Source organism: Ascaphus truei, chromosome 1 (genome assembly GCF_040206685.1).
Source record: "Ascaphus truei isolate aAscTru1 chromosome 1, aAscTru1.hap1, whole genome shotgun sequence".
NCBI classification, from domain to species: domain Eukaryota; kingdom Metazoa; phylum Chordata; class Amphibia; order Anura; family Ascaphidae; genus Ascaphus; species Ascaphus truei.
In genome coordinates this window covers 380,793,539-380,818,492 of record NC_134483.1, presented here as the reverse complement: position 1 = coordinate 380,818,492, position 24,954 = coordinate 380,793,539, and the positions used below count along the sequence as shown (strand labels likewise).

The 24,954-nt window shown below is 39.0% G+C and overlaps 1 protein-coding gene across 4 annotated transcripts in view; it reads right to left on the bottom strand.

Moving 5' to 3' along the window:
- Positions 1–22,709: 22,709 nt before the first annotated feature.
- The window catches only part of VEGFC (vascular endothelial growth factor C), a 153,667-nt gene continuing 151,422 nt past the window's right edge, over positions 22,710–24,954 (bottom strand). For all 4 annotated transcript variants that reach the window (XM_075610955.1, XM_075610966.1, XM_075610977.1 and 1 more), the window contains one exon: positions 22,710–23,898. In XM_075610955.1, the coding sequence (XP_075467070.1) occupies positions 23,784–23,898 (115 nt within the window). In that variant the 3' untranslated portion in view covers positions 22,710–23,783. The remainder of the gene's footprint in view (positions 23,899–24,954) is intronic.

Sequence of the window (24,954 nt, the reverse complement as noted above, 5' to 3'; positions counted from 1 at the left end):
CACTACTGTAGATCACTGAAGCTATAGAATTAAAGTTCCCCTTAACCGTTGGCAAGGGAAGGTGATTTAAACCGTGTGTACCTCCCTAGGAAGCCACCTGGCACCAAGGGTAGAAGTATGTATGATGCATTGTCTTTTCTCAATAAAGAAACCTGTCTGTCACACGAGTCCATGGTGCCCTTCTTAACAGCTTGCAGAACCAGCCAGCCCAAACACCAGCACCATGGGAAAGAGGTATGAGAGTCTACACCAATCTAGGTCACCACTTCACTTACTGTGTCTGTGACCCTCCTTAGTAAGAGATGGGCATGGAGAGGTTACAGATCTATTTGAATAATACCCTAACTGATTGTGATCTTGCGACTTGGAATATGGACGTCACATATTCTGGATACATGAACTTCTGCCAATGTTATAATCTTTTATACTTTTTCCATTAATCGAACACCTTGTGTTCCACCTTGCAATTTTTTATATGACACTGTAAACGTTTTGTCAGATTGTACAGTACCTTTCCTCGAGTCCTGGACAGACACTGCTGAAGCCTCTTCAGAGAATGAGTTACTGCTCTGAATTCTTGTATATTGATTAAATAAGCACTTTCCTGGGGGATATAAATCCCCTGTACATAATTCTTTCCCAGATGTTCACACCAACTTTAGGCAGGTGTTGCTGGTCAATATTACCCATGAAGGAGTTTACTTTACCTTGCTACCCCCATTCTGGTTTTATGAGATAACCAGATTGTTGGTCTAGCGATCATGAATTATTTCCCCAAAACCTGAACACTTTTCTTTGTAGTTTCTTCATGTGGAATCTTGCCCCAGGGACTGAATCATTGTTAAAATAGATTAGCCTCAATATCGTTAGGCACTGTCTGACTGGTACAGATGCTGCTCATCTGAACCACTTTATTTGATCAGCAATACAGTATATTTCTGTTTCTCTAATAGGAGCCTTAACTTCTTCCTGACATTGTCAAATACAATCCCGAAAATTATATTTTCTGCACTGGAATTAGTTTGTTTGTGGACCAATATAGGATCCATGTGTAGCTTTAAAGAACTTGGATATCTCTGGTCAGATCTTTGTTTATCATTTCTGGAGACTATTATTAACCAGTCATCCAAATAAGGGACTATGCTAATCCCTTCATTTGTGGTGCAATGACAGTTCTGGTTCCGGTCCTGGATGACAAAGTCCTGGATGACAAAGTTAAACTAAAGTGGAAGGCATTAAACTCAATGATGGACCTGAAAGTAAAAATCTGAACAAATTTTGATGATTTGAATACTAGAATTTGAAGGTTCGCTTCCTTCAGAATCATACTTTAGATACCATAAAACATCACAGTTGCAACATTTTTATGACATAATTAACTCTGTAGTATATTTTTAAGTGTTGCAATCTGAGAAATTGTAGATCCAGAACTGTAATGATTGAGGAATTTTGGATCTAGAACTGGTCAAAAACAATGTAAACTTTTACGCAACATGAATACATTTGAATGATTTTTGTACCACATTCTTCATTTTAAACTGCAATGGTGGTTTCCCAGTTCAGTAGATTCTTGACTATCTGCAGAGAAGCTGCTCTTTGAACAGAATTTCAACACCCATCTGTTGGAATTAGTTCTTGTCCAAAATAATGGATACAGAATTGTTGTGGCTTAAAAAAAGTTGTGGAAGTACTGTAACCTCCCCTGAAAATAATACCTCAGCGATCTTTCAACAAAATTGTACCTTTTCCTTCTGAGATTGTCTATTTTATAGAATTGTATTCTTTACTAAACAACGAGACTCGATCAAATTAAACTTATTTTTTAAAGACAAATGTCATAATCCATGATTTTAACCAGAGTGCTCTGTGGGATGTAACTGTTAATGCTTTGATTCTGGCCAGCAACTTGATAATATTATTTCTGGGTACACCTGACCTGATGTGAGATTGAAGCTAACCAATCCCTAAAGACTTCAAACATACACTTCAATGTTACAGCTGAGATCAACTGCCATGAAAGCCTTCTTTAGTGAAGTCTCAATATTTCAAACATTTCTCTAAATAACGATCATTCATCTAATGACAATGTAGTTATCTTGGCTAATCTAGTCACTGCTGCATCCACCCTTGGAATTAGAAAAGGAAAAAAGAGAAGCAAGGAAAGAGCACACAACTGAACCCAAACATGAGTTAGAAAGACAGTGAAATGAGGTGGATAAAGTACAGTAGAAGTAAAACCAGTGGTGTTGCCATGTGTAACAACAGAATAATGCATGCGTATAACTGGGAGAATGATAAGGAGGGATAGTCGCATTACTCCACATAAAGGTAATTGGTGAACCTGTTTAGTACTATTTCAATAGCGTTTGCATGTAAAAATACTGACTACAGAATGTAAAAAAATTCTGTGGGTTGTACTGTATATCCATTAATTTTTTTTCATTTAAAATTGTATGTATGTCTTTATTTATATAGCAAAAATAGAAGGTTCCAGGGCACTGCGGATTTTAAATGAGATTTATTTGAACAAGCACAACGTTTCAACCACCAGACGTGGTCTTTCTCAAGTGAAGATATAATACAAAACACATACTGTACACTACTTATAGCCCATACACAGGTATAGTCACTTAAAAACTTCCGGTCTCTCCCTCTTAGGTCTTAGTCCTGTGCGCATGCGCGCGCACATCCATGTTCTTGTCGCTTCCGAATGACGTCATCTTTGGGCAAGCCCTGCCTCCCGATAGGTCCTGCCGTCCCTCACTGCTTCTCTAGCTGGAGATCTAGGCATCCCATCCAGGCGCATGCGCGAGCGCATATCCGGGTCCCTTCTACTTCCTGATGATGTCATCACGTGGAGGCGTGGTCCCCGATTAGCCCATCTGTCCCACAATGTCCTGATGTTGAAATGCATGCCCGTTGTCATGGGAATCTGTACACAAATCGTCCTGAACTGCAACGTGTGCATTAACGTCCCAGTGTTGTCCTTCTTACACCATATCTGGAGTCTTTGAAGGTAGTGGGCAGTGGACATGTAGTGGTACATAGGGAGGGAGAAAAAGAACCATAAGAGGGAGTCCGGTAATAAAACATACAAAGTGTAACTCACATACTCCCCAAGTATAAAACATAATCAAGAGGAGTGTAGGTGAGGGGAAACAGAGGCAGAAAGCAGATATAATTAAAGAAGGAATTATCAATTTAGAAGACATAATGAGGAGAAGATCAGCAGCAACAGCAACATCACAACCAAAGCTTCCCAGGCCTCCCATGATTAGATCAGACAGCTGTTTATATTTCTCATCTGATATTAATGAAACTATTTAGGGAGATGTAGTCATTGAGACCCCTAGGATGTACGGTAGGATGTAGGGTACCGAGCGTGAACGTCCAAATAGCTTCCCTTTGTAACAGGCAGTATCTTTATCTGTCCCAGAGAAGGTCTTTTGTACCTGATCAATGCCTATCACTTTCAGTGAAGACACTGTATGATGAAACTCTGTACAGTGTCTAATGAGGACTATCTCCTCTTTTTTTGCATTAATTTTGCTACGGTATTCAATAAAACGTGTTTTCAACATTCTATTGGTCTTACCAACGTACACCAGCCCACAAGGGCATTTAATGGTGTAAATTACATTGGTCGGGGTGCATGTGATTCTTTGGTTGATCTTATATTTTTGCCCACTTCTGGGGTGACGAAATGCATCCCCAGTATTAAGACTGTTACATATAGTGCATCCATGGCATTTATAACACCCTTGTTTAGACTGGAGAAAGTGTTTTGTTTGATAATGTTTATTATCATCTGCAGAGATCAGGATATCTTTAATGTTACGCCCTCTTTGGTATGCAAACCTCGGTCTCTCTTTGCACACCGTGTTTAGTAGTTCATCCTGTTGTAACAAACTCCAATGCCTATTAATACTGTCTTTAATAAATCTACTGGCTGTTGTAAATTTGCTCACTATGTTGATTCTTTCAACACTATCCCTGTGTGGATTGACCGCAATCTCTTTTTGAAATGCTCTTTCTATGTTGGATTTTTTATAACCACGTTGAAGGAATCTTGTCTTAATGTCATCAAGCGTTGTATCCAATTTTTCGGGTCTATCAACCACCCTTGTTGCCCTTATCTTTTGAGAAAAGGGCAGCATGTTTTATTAAGGACACTGGATGAAAACTAGACCCCCACAGGGTAGAGTTCCTATCGTGGGCTTCCTATATAGGTCAGTGTGTAGGACCTGTCCATCAAAGGATATAAGAACTTCTAAAAAAGAGATTTGCTTATCGCTCCAATTTTTCGTGAAGCGCACAGGAGTTGGAATTTGTTCCAAGTAATCGAAAAAATCAATAAGTTCATCATCGGTGCCATCCCAGATGATGAACAAGTCATCGATGTACCGACAATAAAACAGGATCTTTTGATCGTAAACAGTGTTGTAAATATATCTGTTTTCAAAATCAGCCATGTATAGATTGGCATCATCTATACATGGCTGATTTTGAAAACAGATATATTTATAACACTGTTTACGATCAAAAGATCCTGTTTTATTGTCGGTACATCGATGACTTGTTCATCATCTGGGATGGCACCGATGATGCACTTATTGATTTTTTTCGACTACTTGGAACAAATTCCAACTCCTGTGCGCTTCACGAAAAATTGGAGCGATAATAATAATAATGTGTGTGTACAGTATATATTAATAATATATTATTAATATTATTATTTTCTTATGTGATTGCTAATGTACAGTGTACTGTAGATGTGGTTAAGGGAGTAGGTGCCCCGGGGAGGGAAACCACGAGGATTAACGAAGGAGCTAAACCTCTTTTCCTCTATGACATACAATGGATAGTAAGGTCATGAGGGTTTTTTTATTAACCCCTTGGCTACTTTAGTGACCCTACCTTCATGGCCACTATGGCTTGTAAGTGGTTAATGACAAAGATTAAAAAGATCAAAAAGATCTCCAGTTTGCTTGTAAAAAATAACACGTATTATATAGCAAAAAATATCAACATTTCGGTATAAATATCAGACATTTGTCAAGATGATAGTGGGAATGAAAAGTTGATAATTTTTGCTATATAATAAATTTGCTATTTTTCTAAGCCATGGGGAGTCTGTTATTTTTCCACTTTGGCAGTGATCTTCTCCTTGATTGGAGCGACGTGCACCTGTGAGAAGATACAGCTCAACCCCATTATAGCGCCATCCACTACACTTTTTTTTTACAAACTTCCAGGATTTGCCATGTTCGGACACGCACACGCACACGCACACACACACACCAAAAGAAATATGCTATTCAACAAGCACTCATTCAAACAGGACAAATTCACATCGTTTTTGTGAAAAATAACCAATGTGATAATAAGCGTTTTCACCTACATTTCATGTATATTGCGCTAAACCCAGTTGTATTGAAGTGGGTTAAAAAAAAAGTGCATGCTCAGAGGTTCTAAATTAATTAGTGCTACTCTGTCCCGCTATTACTATCATCACACTTCAAACGCTGCTTATTACAAATATTTGCATCGCAGTAGAGAAGAATTTTGGAGACCAGCAGCTCTTATATGGCCACACATCACTGTAATTTTGGAATTGTAGTAGTCTGTGTTTAAGTTAGACTTCTAAAATATCTCACTGGTGCGAAACATTGGCACCAGATTAATTTTTTTAAACGTTTTCCTTTTTTCTTATGTTCCAGCAGGGAGATTGAGAACTCACCCTTCTATTTATGGCATATTCTATGATCATTGTTGTTTTTCTTTTCTGGAATTAGCTGCTAACGGTATTCTAATATATGAAATAATCATTAACATGATGGAGGACACGTTACATATCTGAGTACCTTCATTGTTTTCCCACCTGTGATATATGTTGCTCCACTGGACCAGACATTGTAATTGTAGGAGGATTTTTTGTAATGTACATTTCATCAGACTTCGTTTTCTGTATGAGTTCACGTTTCCAAAGCTCACTTGTATGACTTAATAAAGCGTTTTCATCTTAGAAATTAGACCCAATAAAATGATTCGTTACTGAGTAGAGTTGGTGACAGCCTTGGTCTGCCACTAACACCCTTTTAAAAGGACCTATGTAACAGGGGAAAAGGTTGATCAATGTCATTGTCACACACACATACACACCTACCTGTGGTTTCATTTGGCCCCCTCCTCCCCTGCATGGGGGTGCCGCTGGGTTCCATTATCGTGGTGGCCATTTTTTTTACAATTCAATGCTTTATTGCTACCTAGACACGGAGATAGACAGACAGATAGATGGACAGACGAAGACAGACCGCCCCCCGTCCCCTCCACGTGATGGTTGACCCGTGGTGTTGGATCCCCTGCACCCTGCTCCGGGTAAGTCCTGCGTGGGAGTGCTGCCGGGTCCACTGATCGCGGTGGCCATTTTTTTCTGCGAGCCCGGTTATAACGTGGTTGTCTCGGGTGGACTCCGAACACCGTATTAGAATGGGGTTCAGCTGTACCTGCTGTTATTGTGAGTGCTTCTTTCTTCTGTTTTGTTTCTAAGGGGTTTTGAGCTCACCGGCTCCAGCGGCATAAGTATTCCGATTTCTGATTAAATGCAGAAAACGACACAGTGGAAACATCAGATGGTGCGGTCGAGGAGGAGAAATCTGAATACTTATGCCACTGGCGCCTGTGAGTGCAGAACGCTTGTAACATTTGTGCAGTTTGTGAGTGCACTGATTTTTACTCTCTCTTATTTATAATTGTTTTTATCGAATTACACTATGTTGCCATTCTATCTTTCTTATGTGTAGGACCTTTGAAGAATATCGTGACCCTTGAAAACATCGCCAGAATACAGTTTAAATCAACTGAATAATGGCCAATAAACTTTATTGCACTGAGCTGCACTCCTGTTCTATAAAAACATTTTTCAAAACAATTGCATCATCTGATCATGTGGAAGGTTTCTCATGAGCTGAGACCTCATTCTACATTGGTTGTATTTGCTATGTCTATATGTGGCTAATAATATGAGTGCTAAGTTATATATATTAATTATATTTTAAAATATATTGCGCTGAATAATTTTCCGCTTTATGTCTTAGCGAGCCTTAACGCACATTTTGGAACTTTGAAGATCCCCGTTGGCAATTAACAATGTGTTAACTTCAGGTAAGCAAATAATGGAATTCTTGGGCTCTGGGCCATTGACGTTTGTTAAGGATCATTTCAGGTTATTGAAACTTAGAAGTAGTTTAATATAGAAGACGAAATTGTCATTATAAATGTCAGTCCAGTGCAGTCCGCATTATCAGTGCAGTTAGCCAGCAGAGATTTTTAGTTTATTAAAGCAAGAAATGATCACATAGAGCATAGACATGAAGGTCTTTGACGTACGCAGAGTGGCAGCAGGGAGATAATGTAAAGACAAAAATAGCATAGAACATACTGTAGTAATGCTAGAAAACAACTTACACATTTATTGTGTTATAGTGCCAACGAACAGACTTTTCTCAGGACAGACCTAAAACAACAGTGTCCTGAATCATATTTGGGATGAATGGGATGGAATTGCTACAGCTCAGGGCACTCAAAGGGTTAACACGAGCGTGTGTGTTCATGAAAATAATGCCGCTCGTTAATTACGTCCATTTAACTATCGAACTAAAACTATTTTCATGAATGACATTGTGATTTCGCATATTTCTCCAGAGAAATACTCTCCCGGAGGAAAATTATTTTTTCAATATGTCAACACTTGTCTAGAAATATTGCAATGTAAAAAAAGAACGTTGGGATGTAAAAGATCTTTGAAAAAAAGAGGTCACGGACAACTGCAAGCGCCGAATAAACTTTTTTCACCTTTACCCCTTTCCCACAAAGCATTTTTTGAACCCCCCTGACTTGCCCGTCTGCTGTTCATCTTGCTTATAACTTAGTAGACATCCTTACATTTATTGAGAAAAATAGAGATGAAATTTCATTAAAAAAATATATATACTCTGGGTAATGTCTCCCATGGTAGCTTTTTCACGAGTAGTTATATTTTTCCAGCAGCTGTTATTTAATATTAAGTGACCTGTCTAATCCCCCAAGCAAACTACTGTATGTTGTAGTTTTCTCTGTTGAATAATCAGGCCTGTTGGAACAATCTGCTCAGTTCTGGGACTTCAGTGATATTTGCCAGATCACTCAATTATTGAATATCTCTCTGAAAGTGTCTCATTGTGATGTCATAATTGAGCTGATAAATCTTTGCTGAAACATATTCAAACAGCGTGATTGACGGCTATGAGGGTACTGTTTAAGGGACTTTAAATAAAAAAGGTGCATATGTTTAACGTTTTTATAAATGCATTCACTACTTGCATATAATAAAAGCTGAAGATAAAGGCATGCATAAAACAGGCACTTGGTGTACGTAACACAAGACTATTTGTAGTCATCAGATAGTAGAAAGGAGTAGTATGTGCCCTGTCTTTATATAATGAAAAAGGTAATTGACAGAGCAACATTTAAAATTGCTGCTTAAAATTAAGTTAACTATAAGATTTTTACTCATGTAACTTTTTTTAGTTGGTTGGTAGTTGTTTATGATAACTAATATCCTCTGTAAAATGTACCCACAGTTTAATAAAATGTATCCACAGCTTTTCACATCAGGTGTCAGTTCTAGCAGAAAATATGAGCTAATTAAGAGTCATTTTATACTGCTTTCATCCCAAAATATACTACAAGAAAGCAATAGACGTAATGCTAAATTGTGGACAAAGAAAATTAAATTGAGCACTCACACATTTTTTTGTTCTTTATTGCTAATTTAGCTATTATTTAGCTATTGTGTTATCAATTTAATGTAAGAGTGCTTGAGAAAGATCCATACATACAGTAGGAGCATAATGCTGTTCCTTTAATAAAGTATTTGCTGAATAAAGTCCATGTGACTTTACTGATGTTCCTGACTTCTGCAGATGACCATGCACACTTGTAAATTTCACCACTGTTTGAAGAGAGTATTTAGATTTCGGTTGTTATTTCATATCCGCCAAAGTGCCCAACTGGGATGTTTTGGGCAGAAATTCCAGTTTAACTTCAATGGGGAATTTTGGCCAAAACAGGCCAATCTGCCACTTTTGGTGGATACAGAAGAAGCCCTGCTAAATGTGCGTAAGAGCTTTCAAAAAGTTTGCATATACTGTATCAACAATGTGTTCTCAGAAGTAAACTGGATTCCATTAGTCAGGACCGTGGACAGATTTCTTACTCCTCCCCATTCCCTCTCTCTCACTCCTCTCCACCCCACTCTCTTATTCCTCTACACCCCTTTCTCTTACTTCCCCACCTCCCCTCTCACCCCTCCTCCCCCTCCTTCACCCCCCCCTCCCCATCCTTCACCCCTGCCCACCCCTCCCCCTCCTTCACTCACGCCCCCCACACACGCAACTTCACACACATTCAAAAGCCCCCCAAACACCCACAGAATCACCATCACAATAATCACACAATAACCCCCCCAAAATAGCCACACAATACCCCCTACCCCAATACCACCCACCACAATATCTCCCCACCACAATACACACAATACCCCCTAAACCCAATATTCAAACAATACCCCCTTGACAATACTCTCACCACAATATCCCCCACCACAATACTAAGCAATACCACCCCCCACCCCAATCTACTAACACCTCAAGCTCGCTGTCTTGGGTCACATTTGGCTCTGATCGCAACTTTATTCCTCACATTCAGTCCCTCACAAAATCCTGCTGTCTCCACCTCCGAAATATCATGAAGATACACCCTTTTTTACTCATGATACAACTAAAATCCTAATCCACACACTCATCATTTCCCGCATCGATTACTGCAACCTTCTCTTAGTTGGAATTCCCCTAGACATCCTCTCCAAACTCCAATCCTTCCAAAATGAGGCTTCTAGCCTCATCTACCTCACTCCACTCCACTTCGACTACTCCACTACGCATATCCCTTCACCGACTTCCCATGGCTTCTAGAATTAAATTAAAAACCTGAATAATTACTTACAAAGGTCTCAATGACACCTCCCCCCATTACATATCAGCCACAAATACATATGTAAACACCCCATACATTCTGCCCACAACATCCGCCTTTCCTCCCACCTTACTACATCCTCTTACTCCTGCCTGCAAGACTTCTCCCATGCTGTCCCTCTATGTCTGGAATTCCTGATCACTTACTTTTCAGACCATTATGGGCCATTTTCTAACCTAAGCCACATGTTGTCCTACAATGAGCAGCCCCCTTACCTTCTTGTTTCAACATTGTCCCTTATTCCCTCAAGAGTGTAAACTTTCATGGGCAGGGACCTCATTAGCTTTTTGTATCTGTTTGTGCATGTTTATCCTCACCTGTATGTAATTGTTCATGTTTTTGGAACATAACTCTGTACCCCAATGTACCACCTTATGGAATATGTTGGTGCTTCAAAAATAAATGATGATAATTATAATAATGATACCCACACAATAATCCCACAATACAGCCCACAACAATACCAAGACAATATGCCCCCACCACAATACCCAGGCAATATACCCCACCACAATACCCACACAATACCCCCACAACACATAACTCCCCCACAATACCCCAAAACATTTGAGATATTAATCTTTTGTGTATTTTACATCAGCCCACTTCATAGCTACTGCAGTTAAGCTGTAAAATGGTAAATACAGATTCTCAGGGGAACCTTAATGCATTAGATTTATTATAATGTATTCTTTTAATTTATGTTAAACAGTATAACAGTTTTATAATCACCTTTTTTCTGTTTTCAGGAAGTTTAACAAAAGGCGAGATACTTATCTTTAGTGTAGCTTACTGATGCCCACTTCACAGCTACTGCAGCTAAACTGTAAAAGCACATATTTTCAGGGGAACCTTATTGTGTTAGATTAACATAAAATGTATTCAGTGAAACTTCCCTAGTATAAAAGTGTGTAATAATGTATTCAGTATATCTTTATGTATCCACAACGATTAAAATGAAAAAACATAAAGAAAAAATATTACACCTAGTCACTATACTACACTTGCAGAAATAAGGCTACAGGAGTTGTGTCTATGATAGAGGTACAGTATGTGTCTTCCACTATGATTACAATATAAAAAACAATTAAAACCAGAGACGAACATGAAACACAGACAGAGCTCAATGCACATCCAGCAAAACTTTATACACGGTACAGTGCCTAAATAAACATGTATTGATATCTATTAAATAAAATGGTCTTTTAGTTTAACATTTTGGCCAAATTGTTGTAAGCCCCTGAGCCACTGCACGGCAGATCACACCTCAAGGGTCCCTACACTAATATAAATTCTTAATAACCTGTGCATTGCCAGGAAGAATGATTTATAATAAATCTGTCAAAATTAGTTGCAAAGTTCTAAGTCTGATTGAAGCTTTTATTAACCTGTACATTACCAGGAAAAGCACTCTGTATTCGAGTTGTCACAATCACACTGCAAGCAGGCAAGTTCCCCTGAGAGTGGGAGATGCTATGGAGTGAGCTTTTAACCATTTAAAAGTGGGGGGGGGGGTGAGCTTAAATTAGGTAGGAGGTTGCCACCCTCCAATCAGCCAAGACCAGCTGACCAAGAATTGTAAAACATACTGGACACCTAACAAGCTCCTATTGAACCCCCAAAATAACCACAAAATATATATAAGCGTATAAGTGTCACAGAGGAGTGATACTGAGCATGGCAATATACATTTAAATCCAGAGACGAACATGAAACACAGACAGAGCTCAATGCACATCCAGTTTTGCTGGATGTGCATTGAGCTCTGTCTGTGTTTCATGTTCGTCTCTGGTTTTAAATGTATATTGCCATGCTCAGAGCACTCCTCTGTGACACTTATACGCTTATATATATGTTGTGGTTATTTTGGGGGTTTAACATGAGCTTGTGGGTGTTCTATATGTGTTACAATATAAAAAAAAAATCAACAATATTAAAAAGGTTGAAATTTATAATAATTTTTAGCTGTCAATTTAGACTACATTTGGCTGTCGATTTGATGGCTTGAATTCTGTAAAATAATTATGAAATTATTTTCTGTACCCTATTAAACAAGATATAATGAAATGCTTAAAGTACAGTATGCACGTGGCATATGTGGGTATTTTATTTATTTTAATGTAGGTACATGCGTGGTCTATGGCAACAGTGCGCAAAGTTGGGGGTGTGCCCCCTGTGGCGGCACAAGATTGTTTAGGGGGGGCGCAGGCGGTGGGCGGTGGGCGGAAAAATGGTGGTGTGCGCGGGCCAGCAGACACCGAAACAAGCTGTGCTTGGGCGGGAATAAGCGGGCGGGTGCATGGGAGGGAGGGCACATTGATGCTGGCGGCCGACATGATTGGGGGCTGCGGAGGTACAGCAGCTGAGAAGAATGGTTCCAAAGAGGCCAGGCTAGGAGCACACCCCAGCGCTATGATGTCAAATGCCCCTCCTTCCGGTGTCTGCCCTGCAAAGCACTCTGGACCTGCTCTCCTCCGATGGCTACCCGATTCACTGGGATCTTCTGCAGTCTGCACTTCTGACAAGTCTGTGTCAATGATACTATCAATGTAATAAAAGAATTAAAAAAAGAAAGTAAAAACACAACATTGAAATAAATAAATAATACATAATACTGGTAGGTAGGAGTGGATGACACTGGAGGAAGCAAATGGGAGAAGGAAAAAAGTGGGAGGGGGAGAGAAGAGAGGTAGCAAAGAGATGGATGAATGCCCCTCCAAATGGATTGCCTTTGTGATATTGACAGTCCACCAGAAAAAACAATAATACCAGATACCAACAAACAATAAAATAAAGTGATCCGATCCTAGTATACTGCTGCATGGGACATCTCATAAACATATTACAGCGCCAAATGTTTTGATAAGTGAAATGCAAGGAATGTGATTATAAGGCTGGGATTATGGTCCCCGCGTGGCCGCATGAGAACGAGCGCGCCGGCGCGCGCACTCTTGCAGCCCAAGCGATTTGTGAACTTGGCTGCAGGAGATTGTAGACGCGTGGCGGATGCGTCACGAAGCTGGTTTGCCCTCATTGGCTGAACCAGCTCACCTGCACTAATGTCTTGTGGCAACTGCCTGAAAATACATTTGTTGTATTTTCAAAAATGCTGCCGCATCATCGCGCCTCTCCGCTTGTAGGCACGCAGGCACGGGGGTAGCTCCCACAAGAAAATACAGCAGAGTGGTTGCTGGTTGCACGCACTCAAGCGCGTGCATGCTGCGACGCCGGCACCATAATCCCAGCCATAGATAAAATGATAAAATGAGCCGACTCAAGCCATGTTATTGCTTTCAAGGGTCACCTGATGCATTAATAAGTTGTATGGCTGATATAAAATGAAACAGGATCTTGCAAAATGTTTCAATGCTTCAGCGGATTCATCGAAGCCTCTAATGCTAATCAAAGTCAGATTGATTCTGTTATAAAAACACACCTTGAAAATCTCCGCCAGAATCTCTCTGAGAAGTTCCGGGACTTACAAACAGGGGAGCTACACACAAACGAACACAAACTGCTGCTCACCTAATATATTACAATGAACATCTATGTTGATGAAAAAAGGTGGTGCATCAGGGATGGAATCAAACTAGAACACAACGCTTGGTGAGACCCCTAAGGGTACTCACGAAAAGAATCCCTATATTATTGCACTCTACCTAATTATGATAATAGTGGCAGTGTATAACTGCCGAGTGGAATACTCAAAACATCAAGGATGACTGCAGACTAAAGTGGTCCCAAAAGACTCCACTAATAGAAAAAAATAATACAATTTTATTAACATATATGCTGGGAGAGTAACAAACACGATGTGAATTAAAAAGCAATGTAAATAAAATCCCCTTGGAGAGAACAGACCGGCTGTGTGGTAAGTATGTAATGATGTACAACGGGCTGTAGGGCTAATGGCCTGGTAGTGTCGGCGCACAAGTAAAAAGGGACCCTGTGTGATCAAACATAATAACCAGTGTCAAAATCAATATGGAGTCCCTCTAACATACAAATCACTCAACATCATGTGGAGCTTGGAGTAAGGGAGTACATAGGTATAGCGTATAATTGGGTAAATAGTATATAAGGTGCGCTATGAACCCCGCACTGATTGTGGTACATGCGCCCGTAATCCACCAAGATACCGTATAGGATACACTGTTACAGCTAAATGTATGGAAATAACAGGGTATCAGAGAACAACTCTGAGATAGAATGACATGCTATATCCACGTCATTCCCCAAAAAAGGAGAGTGTCCTCTAAGACCATAACATATGAAGTAGCTGAGTATCTATAATTGAAGGCCAAATCAAACGCTAAATTGCTTCACCATCAGATATGAAGCTCTGTCTACAGACATATATGTCAGCACGCGACAATGTATATACAGACGGCTGTGGCTACAGTCACAGGTATAACAATGCAAGCACGAAGTACTGATGCTAGATGAGACCAGATATGTCAGTAAGATTCCTGGCCAACAGTGTATCCTACAGTATAACATCAGTGTAACAAATGCTGTGTAACAAAGTAAGCAGCCGAATATGGCAAACTAGTACTAGCAATGACGACAGATATGCAGAGAAGCTTTATTGGCAGTTAGTGGCTACAAATAGATATCAGTTGTGTGGTGTTTGTTTGCCACATTCGGCTGCTTACTTTGTTACACAGCATGTGTTATACTGATGTTATACTGTAGGATACACTGTTGGCTAGGGATCTCACTGACATACGGGAGCGTGCCAAATGTTGGCCACATCTGATAAGCAAACTACAACCAACCCTACCACTAATTTTATAGAAGAACTTAAGCTACTATTATTGAAATCAAAGGAACAGGGTATCCTTTATACCAAATATAAATAGTTATATAATGATTTATCTAATGTGATCATATTTTATCAGTTTCCTGAGATCCAGAAGGCTAATGTGGACCCACCGGGGAGACAGGAATTTTCCAGTATTGGTTCCCTTACCGCGTCTCTATCAGAATTTATTGATAGGGGGGGCGCGGTAGCTGCAGGGGTCCAGGTCTCTCCCCAAAGGCATTTAAATTAAATGCTGGGAGGACCACATGAGGCCTCTACAGCTTCTCCTACCTGATGTTCGGCGATGCGCCACCATGGTAACCGGCATCGTGATGTTGCGTTACCATGGCAATGTAACATCACATGACCTCGCTACATCATGGAGCCGAGGGGGGGGGGCGCGAGCCGGGAGGTAGGCAGGTGGGGGGCGGGGGCGCAGGTTAAAAAATGTATGCACCCCTGACTTTTGGTATACTCTTTGATATCATACTTAAGGGATACAATTCATCTATTAGGAGTACTGTAAAATAAAGTGATCCATTGATTACCGTTGGGTCTCATGGAATGTTCAAGCTTTCTATTTCTATTTCGATAAAAAGTTGGAATCTCGTTGATGACATAAAGATCCAACACATGAAGCTCCAATAATAGGTTTCACAGCTTTATCAGCATTAGCTGCTATTCACGTTAATGGCTGTTCATACCGGATTAAGCTACGAAAACACTTGTCAGAGCTTTGAGAACCCCAGTAAATAGGTCATGGTGTGGTGTTGTTTATTATTTAACTGACATCAGCAGCTAATGTGTATGACAAAAATCAGCCACTTTAACTTCTCTGGGAGGCAATATTTCAGCAATCCTGCAGATATCTCTAGAACACACCTGGAAAATGTAAAAATGACAATGTTGCTAACAATACCAGCGGATTGCTAGTGTAAAGAGGAATTTATTAGTATATGGTATCTATGGATCCCCAGTTTGGGAATGCATATCCAATATTAAGTATTTTATAGGATATTCACTAAGAAATGCTATTATATACTAAGTGGCTTAAAATTATATATATAATTTTAAGCCACTTAGTATATAATAGCATTTCTTAGTGAATATCCTATAAAATACTTAATATTGGATATGCATTCCCAAACTGGGGATCCATAGATACCATATACTAATAAATTCCTCTTTACACTAGCAATCCGCTGGTATTGTTAGCAACATTGTCATTTTTACATTTTCCAGGTGCGTTCTAGAGATATCTGCAGTATTGCTGAAAAATTGCCTCCCAGGTGCATAGTCAGCACAGGCAAACTTAATAGATGTAATTCCCATTTCCACATAGCAAGATATATTATAATGTTGTTAAATCTTCTGTTTTAAGGTTTGCTTCATACAAAAAAAACATGGTATTGTGTAAAATAGTTTACAAATTGATGTGGCAATTGATGTTTCTTCCCACAGTATGCTTCTGAATGAATGTGGCCCTTTTTTTTGACCCAGACACACTCTCTCTCTCTTACTCTCTCTCTTTATTTCCATGGAATTCAAAAGTAGATGTGTGTAACTTTTAAGTCAAAGTTTATGAACAATGTGAAATGCAATGTCATTTAATTTTTCTTTATTTTTCCCAATTTCTTTAGCCTTTTCTTATTTTTCCTTAATGTCTCTTAAATTTAGCTTTATTGAACAGACTGTAAATCGGACATACACACACTAGGTGGATTATGCAGTCGGAATCAGAGAGTTAATACTACAGACACAGAGACAGACACACACAGACAAACACACAGACACACTAAACAGTGAAAATGAAAATATGTCTAGTTATATTGGCAAAATAGGAGAATTGAGAAGATGGCATGGTGCAGGAGGTCATCATGGCTGTGTCAGAAAAAGACTATTAACGAGTGGGAGGTGGCACCGTAGAGAAAAGACTTACTACTAAAACATCAACAGTTGTACTATAGCCCCAACAGCATTCTAATACTAAAAAAAATAAAACGGAAAAACAGGTTTCATCAACATGTTCGGCAGCCAATGCCACATTCTCAAGAGGGCATGGTCCCTTTAGTGGCACTGTATGCAGAGGCAAGGGGATAACAGCAGCAAGTAAATAATAACATAAGGCAAAGGGAGACACATAACATGATCACCCATACTGTATGTGGGCACAAAAATTGATCACCCAGTTGTCCCACTCACCTCTTCACAGGGGAACTGAGTACATTGAGAACTGACAACACCCAAAACCATCCCATTACACTCCAATTACGCTTCTAACACCAGGGTTCATTCAAGGGCATAAACCTAATGGATCCTCGGTCCCTCGAACGCCCTCCCCACCAGGAAAATATAATGTACACTTTAAACAACAACCCCATTTTGCAAAATGTGACTGAAAATGAGGGAAATCCCTTCAAAAGTACCATGTTCAATTGGAGCTCAAAGACATGACTTATTACATTTTAGATTTATTATTACAATATGTGGACAGTGCTTGTTACAGAAAAAATTACAAATTACAAAAAGTACTGTACATAGGGTTAGACAGTTTCGAAATAAAAAGGAGTAAAACAGAAAACCTATACTTTACAAGTGAAATACTGTATAATGTTGTGTGTCATCAGCATAGAGATGATATCTGAAGTCAAATGTGTTAATGAGGTCACCAAGTAAGTCTGTATATGGAGGGAACAGCATGGGACCTAAAACTGAACCATGAGCAGCTCCAACTGAATATTGAACCATGCACAAGTGCAACCAGGTTGTCTTATTGTACTATCTGAATGTGAATAAATGTGTCTGCTCAGCAACAGCACAGTGCCATTAACACACTCGCAGTAGCAGCCATGCAAGAAAATGACTAACTGGACAATAAATAGTTTAAATACATAATAATAAATAACAATCAATAGTTGTATTTGTCAGGGCTGGGGGTGGCTTAGGTGAAGCAATGGTGCTCAAAGTGCTATGTATATGTAGGAAGGAAGGGAGCACACTCTGGGTTTAAATGCATTCAGTTAGTGTATATACTGAGCCTAAAAACGAAAGGGGCACTAAGGATACCCTGAAGGCTGGGGTAGGTTGTCCAGAGACACCCTCCCCTACCTCATTGGGTTAGCCCTAGGTCAGGTACTCACAGTATTCACTTCTAGCCTCCAGAGTCTCCCTTCCAATGCGTGCTGCTGATAGGGTATGAAGTCCAACAGTAGAAAATGTGCAGCGCACCGCGATCCAGGGAAGAAGCAGGTCTGGCAAAAATGTATCTTTATTAGAAAGTCATAAAACAATGACTTTCTAATAAAGATAGATTTTTGCCAGACCTGCTTCTTGCCTGGATCACGGTGCGCTGCACATTTTCTACTGGGGGTGGCTTAGTAGACTAATGGCCCGAGGGAGGAGGTATAGGAAGAGTGACACATGATGGTAATGATGCACCCCTGCCAAATTTGCCTCTGTCTACATACTTCACCATGAAGTCTTAAGTATGAGGTCTCTTGCCTTAGTTATGCTCTCACCCCCACTGACCATTTTCTCGCAGAATTGGCACTGTATCTTAATCGATGCCAAAAGATTGGGTCTTCAATGATTTCTCACTTTCAGTCCCTGCCTGTCCATGTGTTCTCACTTCCAGTACCTACGTAGATGGTGGTACTACTACTGGTGATGGGGAATGTGTTGATGGGGGACAACAGTACTGGTTAAGGAGGAGAGCTGACTGTCTGAGTCCTATGTCTCATAGTTCTCGTGCTGGTGGCTTTTCTCCTACTAAATGGTTGGGAATGGTGATCCCAAGGTGGACCTCTACTTTCCTACGATGCCTTATGGCACTACAGTGCCCTTCTGTTGGACCTTGCACAGTTTCCTAGGATAACAAACTAACATTTGACCAAACCTAAGGTGTTCAGGCCCTCTGCTTATGGGGGTAACGGGCTTCTATCTGACCTTCATCATCATATTCCTCATCCAAGTCAAGCTGATGATGACCACTATTCCTCTTACTATCAGTGGCCTGGTCCTTCTTCCTTGATTGCTCTCCTCTCTGTGCCTTCTACTACTCAAATGACACAGTATTATTCATAGCTGCAACTATCTCTTCACCACCAGTCTGAGCCACTTTTAGTTCTGCTAGCTCAAAGTCCCTGGCTGCAAATCCCACTGGAGCTGGGGACTCATGACTCCAATTCCTGCTTTATTCTAAAAGCTGAGTGCAGAAGAGCCCCTGCCACACTTCACCTCAACCCATTCCTTGCTAAATTGTGTCCTCCTACTCCTCCCCTCATTTTATCCACCTCCTGCTTCGCTTCTGAATGTTCTCATTCTTCTCTCCTAACTCTCCACCATTCCATGTTCAAATAAAAATATAAAACAAATAAAACAAATAAACAAATGGGTAAACTAGAACTAACTGTACTAACAATAACTTACAATACTAAACTATGCAAACTATATTAAACAATACCATATGACTATACTTTTATCAAACTATAACTATAAATAACTAATGCGGTGAGACAACAAACTAGTACTATATCTAGCCAACTATAACTAATATATCAATCTATATAACTAAAGTCTATAGAACGGAGGCATTCCAATACAGGGGGTAAAGTGTGTGGGTGCACTGTAAAAGCACGGAGACCATGTATAATAAACAAGTCCGGATAACAGGCACTCCATTTATCAGACAAATGTAGAATTGATTGGTCCAACGTTTCGGTTCACAAAAGAAATGAATCTATATATGTTAATATAACTATTTAATTATAACTATGACAATAACTAATACATACTATAATATATAACTCTAAAACTATTACTATACCTAACTATAAAATAACTACTGTATTATTAGCTATAACTAACAAATAAATAACTAAACAACTATGGAACTACACTGTATAACTGCTATAATAACTATGACTAACTTAAACTATAATCCTTTTTCAGTGAGTGATTTCACTCCACAACAGCACACAGTCTCTATCTCCAACACACTAGTGCCCACCAATGGCAGACACTCACCTATACTTCTGGTTATCCAAAAAGTTTGTACACTGCTGGTTTTGCAAAAATAAATTGCAAAACGTTTGCACAAAATTAATAGAAAAAACATTTGCATATGCATTTTGAAGACATTCGTACATCACTTCTTATAAAGATTAACACACAAACACAGGAATTATACTTGGTTGCAGTAATTTTTTGGGTTACATTTTAAGAAAAACATATTTTAGCACTCCTTTTGGTCGCAAATGTTGCATTCAAAACTTGAATTGGTTATACAACATAAAATAATGAGATCTTTCATTTTAAAATTTCCGATACAAACATTTTTGTGCGGAACAATACGGTCACTGGGGTCAGTCACACTCTGGAGGCAAATAGGAAGTCATGTAATCATTGTGAGATGACACTGCCTCTTGTGATTAGGTGACACAGCAACGAACTTTGTTTTTCCATGCAAGTAATGGAAATGTGGGTGCTGCTGTTTAGCTCCAGAGGACCCCTTGGTTCAAATAAAGTACAATAAAATTTTAGATTTGTGGGTGGAGGGCAGATTGCTGTTTTAAACTTCAATCACCAAAGCAGATGTTATTCTAAATGAGAGTATATATTTCATATTGTACACTTGTCGGTTATAAATGTTCTTTTTCATATATTGGGGTAGAGTCCTGTGTAATACATATGCACCTAGACATTTAAAATACAAAGAATGCAAGCATACACCGAGACTCAACACCTTAGACAATTAAGCTTTGTTAGTAAGTGAGCAAGTTTGAGATGCACCTGTATTTTTTCCAGTATATTGTGTCTTTGCCTGGCCAAATAACTGGGTACGCCAACACTCACATAGTACTCTTCTCTTTTGCTGATAAACATTGTTGAATGCAACAAATATGCTTTCCTTTTTTTTAAATTACATTATAAATAATGTATATATTGACATTCTCAAATCAACAAAGTGCATATTGTATTCAACGAGCTCTCATGCTTAAAGTACTGATTGTATCCTTGATATTCTGATTGAAAGATGTTAACATGGACCATCCTCTACTACAGTAATTTGGTATTTTTGAGCAAACTATATTCAGCCAATTTTTGACCAAATACTTATCATTCTGTTAAAGTTTTATTTTCACATGGCAAACTATTTAAAAAATGATTGAAATTCATTTGAACCAACTATGTAAACAATAATAAATCCAATGTTATGATTCCATAATGAGTCCCTGAAAACGGTGGTGAAACATTGAATGGAAGAGAAAAGTATGATTATGTCTAACACAATCATACTAGGCATAAGGTGGCTCTACTGTTCACAAACGCATTCATTCAGTATGCCCTTTATGGAGATGACTCGTAATAAATACTTACCCAATACTGTGCTAAATCAATATTAAAAAATAAACACAACAAAATGTTTAAATGCTTGTGTATTTTTTTTTTTACTTTAGTCGCTGTACCTGTGTATTCCTGTCATTATTTGTCACAGCGATAAGAATTATAGAGCGAAAGCAACCAGAGTGGTAGAATTCCCCTCCAGACCTGCTGAGTATATCATTGCATTTTTGTAATTTCCCATTCTAATGTAGACAGATGTAGCAGGTGTTAATGCACCCGTTGGTGCATTGGAATGGGATACACACAACCTGTCAGTGGGAGCAGACACCATTGTATCTGAATTAGTTACGCCCCAAAAAGGTGTGAGGCTAATGCTGGGTGGGCAACTCCAGTCCTCAAGGGCCACCAACATGTTAGGTTTTCAGGATATCCCTGCTTCAGCACGGGTGGTTCAGTCAGTGGCTCAGTCGAAGATGATGTAACACTAGTCGAAGACTGAGCCAACTGTACTGAAGCAGGGCTAGCTTGAAAACCTGACCTGTTGGTGGGCTTTGAGGACTAGAATTGCCCAACCTTGTGCCAATGGGTTATTGCACCCATTGGCGTGCCCCAGCGGGTGCAAACATGCCTAATACACCTTTAGTTTCAGAATATTATGGTTTGTCTTTTTTTTAATTAAAGTTATTGTAGGGTAAATTGCAATAGATAATGCCATGCTAGCAGGACAATAGAACATGCATGGCATCAGATATATACGGTATGTAGTTTATAAAATTCAAACAAAAAAGGAATACCCTATATAGCACAGGACACATTTTCATAAGCATAAAACATAAAGAGACTAAATTATTGCACAGCTGAATCTATTAAGATTGTTTATTGTTAGAAGAATAGGTATAGGTAAACCCTCTGCAGAGGTGTAATATCTCTCAGATGGAAGCTCCAGTCATTCACTTAACACAAAGTTTATTCTTGACTATTATAATCAATCATGTTGCCAGATTTTAGCTTTAGCTCTCTCTCTTATATATATATACACACATACACACACACACACACACACACAATATATATATATATATATATATATATATATATATATATATATATATATATATATATATATATATATATATATATATATATATATAATGTATGTTACCATCTAGAAAAGCAGCGGAACAGCAAAGAGAGGCAGCACTCAGAGGTAAGAGTACAAAGAATTGTATTGTAACAGACACAAACATCTGCCCTTTCGATCCCACAGAGGGTGTGCACACCCCAGGAAGAAGATCCCTCTGGGGGATCGAAACATCGGGTTTTTGTGTCTGTTACAATACAATTCTTTGTACACTTACCTCTGAGTGCTGCCTCTCTTTGATGTTCCACTGCTTTTCTAGATGTTAACGTACTCTTTACATTATTTATGGGACTAGCACCAGGATTATTTGGATTCCAAAGTTGTAGTGCTTGCCGTTTTACACACACACACACACACACACACACACACACACACACACACACACACACACACACACACACACACACACACACACACACACACACACACACACACACACACACACACACACACACACTCTGTTAAGAAATCTTCCATGGAGTGGCAGAGATAAAAAGTACAACTGTCTATGAAAGTTGCTGTGGAAGGAAACAGTATCCTCTCACTCATCACTAATTATACCTTCTAGACATCATCAAGTATTATTTTTCAGAAAGTTATTCCCTTTAATGGACCAAAATGATGGTTCGTCTTGACATAGATTGTACATGAGTTTTTATGATCTCAAATGTTTCTTCTCCAGATGTGTTCCAAGTATGGATAGAAATGTGATTACATGAATATAACAAGATACTGAATTGTTTTTAGCTCCTAACTCCATTCCTAAGAACTTCCCTATGTTTCAGCATACTCTGTGGACAAGTTATTAGCTTGAAATATAAATGAAAAGCCAGTGTCAATTTTGACGATGATTCTTCTGTGAAAATAGGTTTATAGTTTTGCATCGTGAACCATAAGGTAAATTTAAAGGAAGACTCAATCCATGTATATTAACTTCAAAAGCATAATATGGATAATACATATGGACACTCCATTGTGTTGCAGTGTTAGGGTGTGATACTGAATCCCACTGAGCGTTATTTTTGGTGTATAGTACAATTTTGTTTTTTTTATTTTAAACATACTTTACATTATATAAAAAATATTGATCACAGTGAGCTTTAACAATTGTTACTGCTATAAACAGGAATGCTGCACAATATGTTTAGTGGAAATAAATTATATAGTCATTATCATAAAAAAAAATCACAGGGAAAAATGTGGGCTGCTTTGTCATTGGCAGAAATGTCCTGTTGAGTCCATAACATGACATAAGCCTTAGGTGATCTTTAAACTTCATTTCCACACTTTCTCGTAACGCACAATGTATATGTGTCTCTATTGCCCATCGGGTTTTTCGATGTAAAAATAAATCCAAACGTTAGAAACAAAGTTTTCTTGTTTTTGGAAGCGTGTGCATCATATCTTCAAATAATACAATTAGCTCATATGTGGTCTTTTCCAGTACGTGGGAACACAACGGCAAACTTCTTCACTGTAGTAAAACGTGGGATCACAACGTTTCGGTCGAGCTGTACAAGGTGGTCTATAACAGCTGGAAAAAAAAATACAAGAATGAATATTATACTTCCAAAACAAGCTCTTATTTAAAGTAGCAGTTCAAGCAATATCCTACGTGTGTGTTTTTTTTTTTCAGTTCTGTACTATGAGAAAATACTTGTAGCATTAAAAAAAAAAAAAAGTTTTAAAGACATTTTTAATGTTTCTAATGTAGGAAGCATTTCCAAAGTGAGCTCCCTTCCCTTTCTGATAGGTTCTGGCTCTTGAGCCCCACCCTCTCTCTAGCAGTGCACCACCCTCTCTCTAGCAGTGCACCAATTGTATCTAGTAACTGCCCAGTAAATCATATTCCAGGACTACATTGCCCACAATGCTGTGCAAGAACTGAATCAAATAGTCCGGAGCAAGCGAACGATTCCAGGAGAAGGGATCGATCTGCAGCTTAGCTAATCACTTGTCAGTGTGCAGATTGTATTGATGCACATACTGTACTGAATGGGGAAAAAAATATATATATTTTTAAATGACAGCTTGAACTACAGCTTTAATCTACCTAGCCAAGGTGCTATTCCTCCCCTTCACAGTATATATAGGGCACTGCAATATATCTAAGAAAAAAAAAGGAGTGATGTAGAATAGCGCTAATGATGGAGTGATAGTCTGTACACTCTAAATAAGATCAACCCCCATGGGGTCTGAGGCAGCCTGGTGGGACACTGATAGTACAATCAGACAAAACCAGAAACAAAAGAAAAGAGATACCGGCGCCTAATTAGTCCAATCAGGAATTAGTCCTGGATATCCAGATGAAATAGTTCAAGTCCCAATGATGACAACTTGTAATCAAGGGTTGTATTGATGTAGATTCCTCCGTAAGTTGCGGAACATGAAATGAAAAGAACACAGAATTTAGTGCAACACAGCTAACAAAAAATCTTAATAGACATAGACTCACAAACCAGCACAGACAAGACACACAAACGCAAAGCTGAAAAATAAAAATTGTTTAATACAACTATAAAATAATAAAATGTGGAACGATGAGACACTGATGGAGCCAGTCCGGTAGAGTAAAACTAGAAAGCTACTC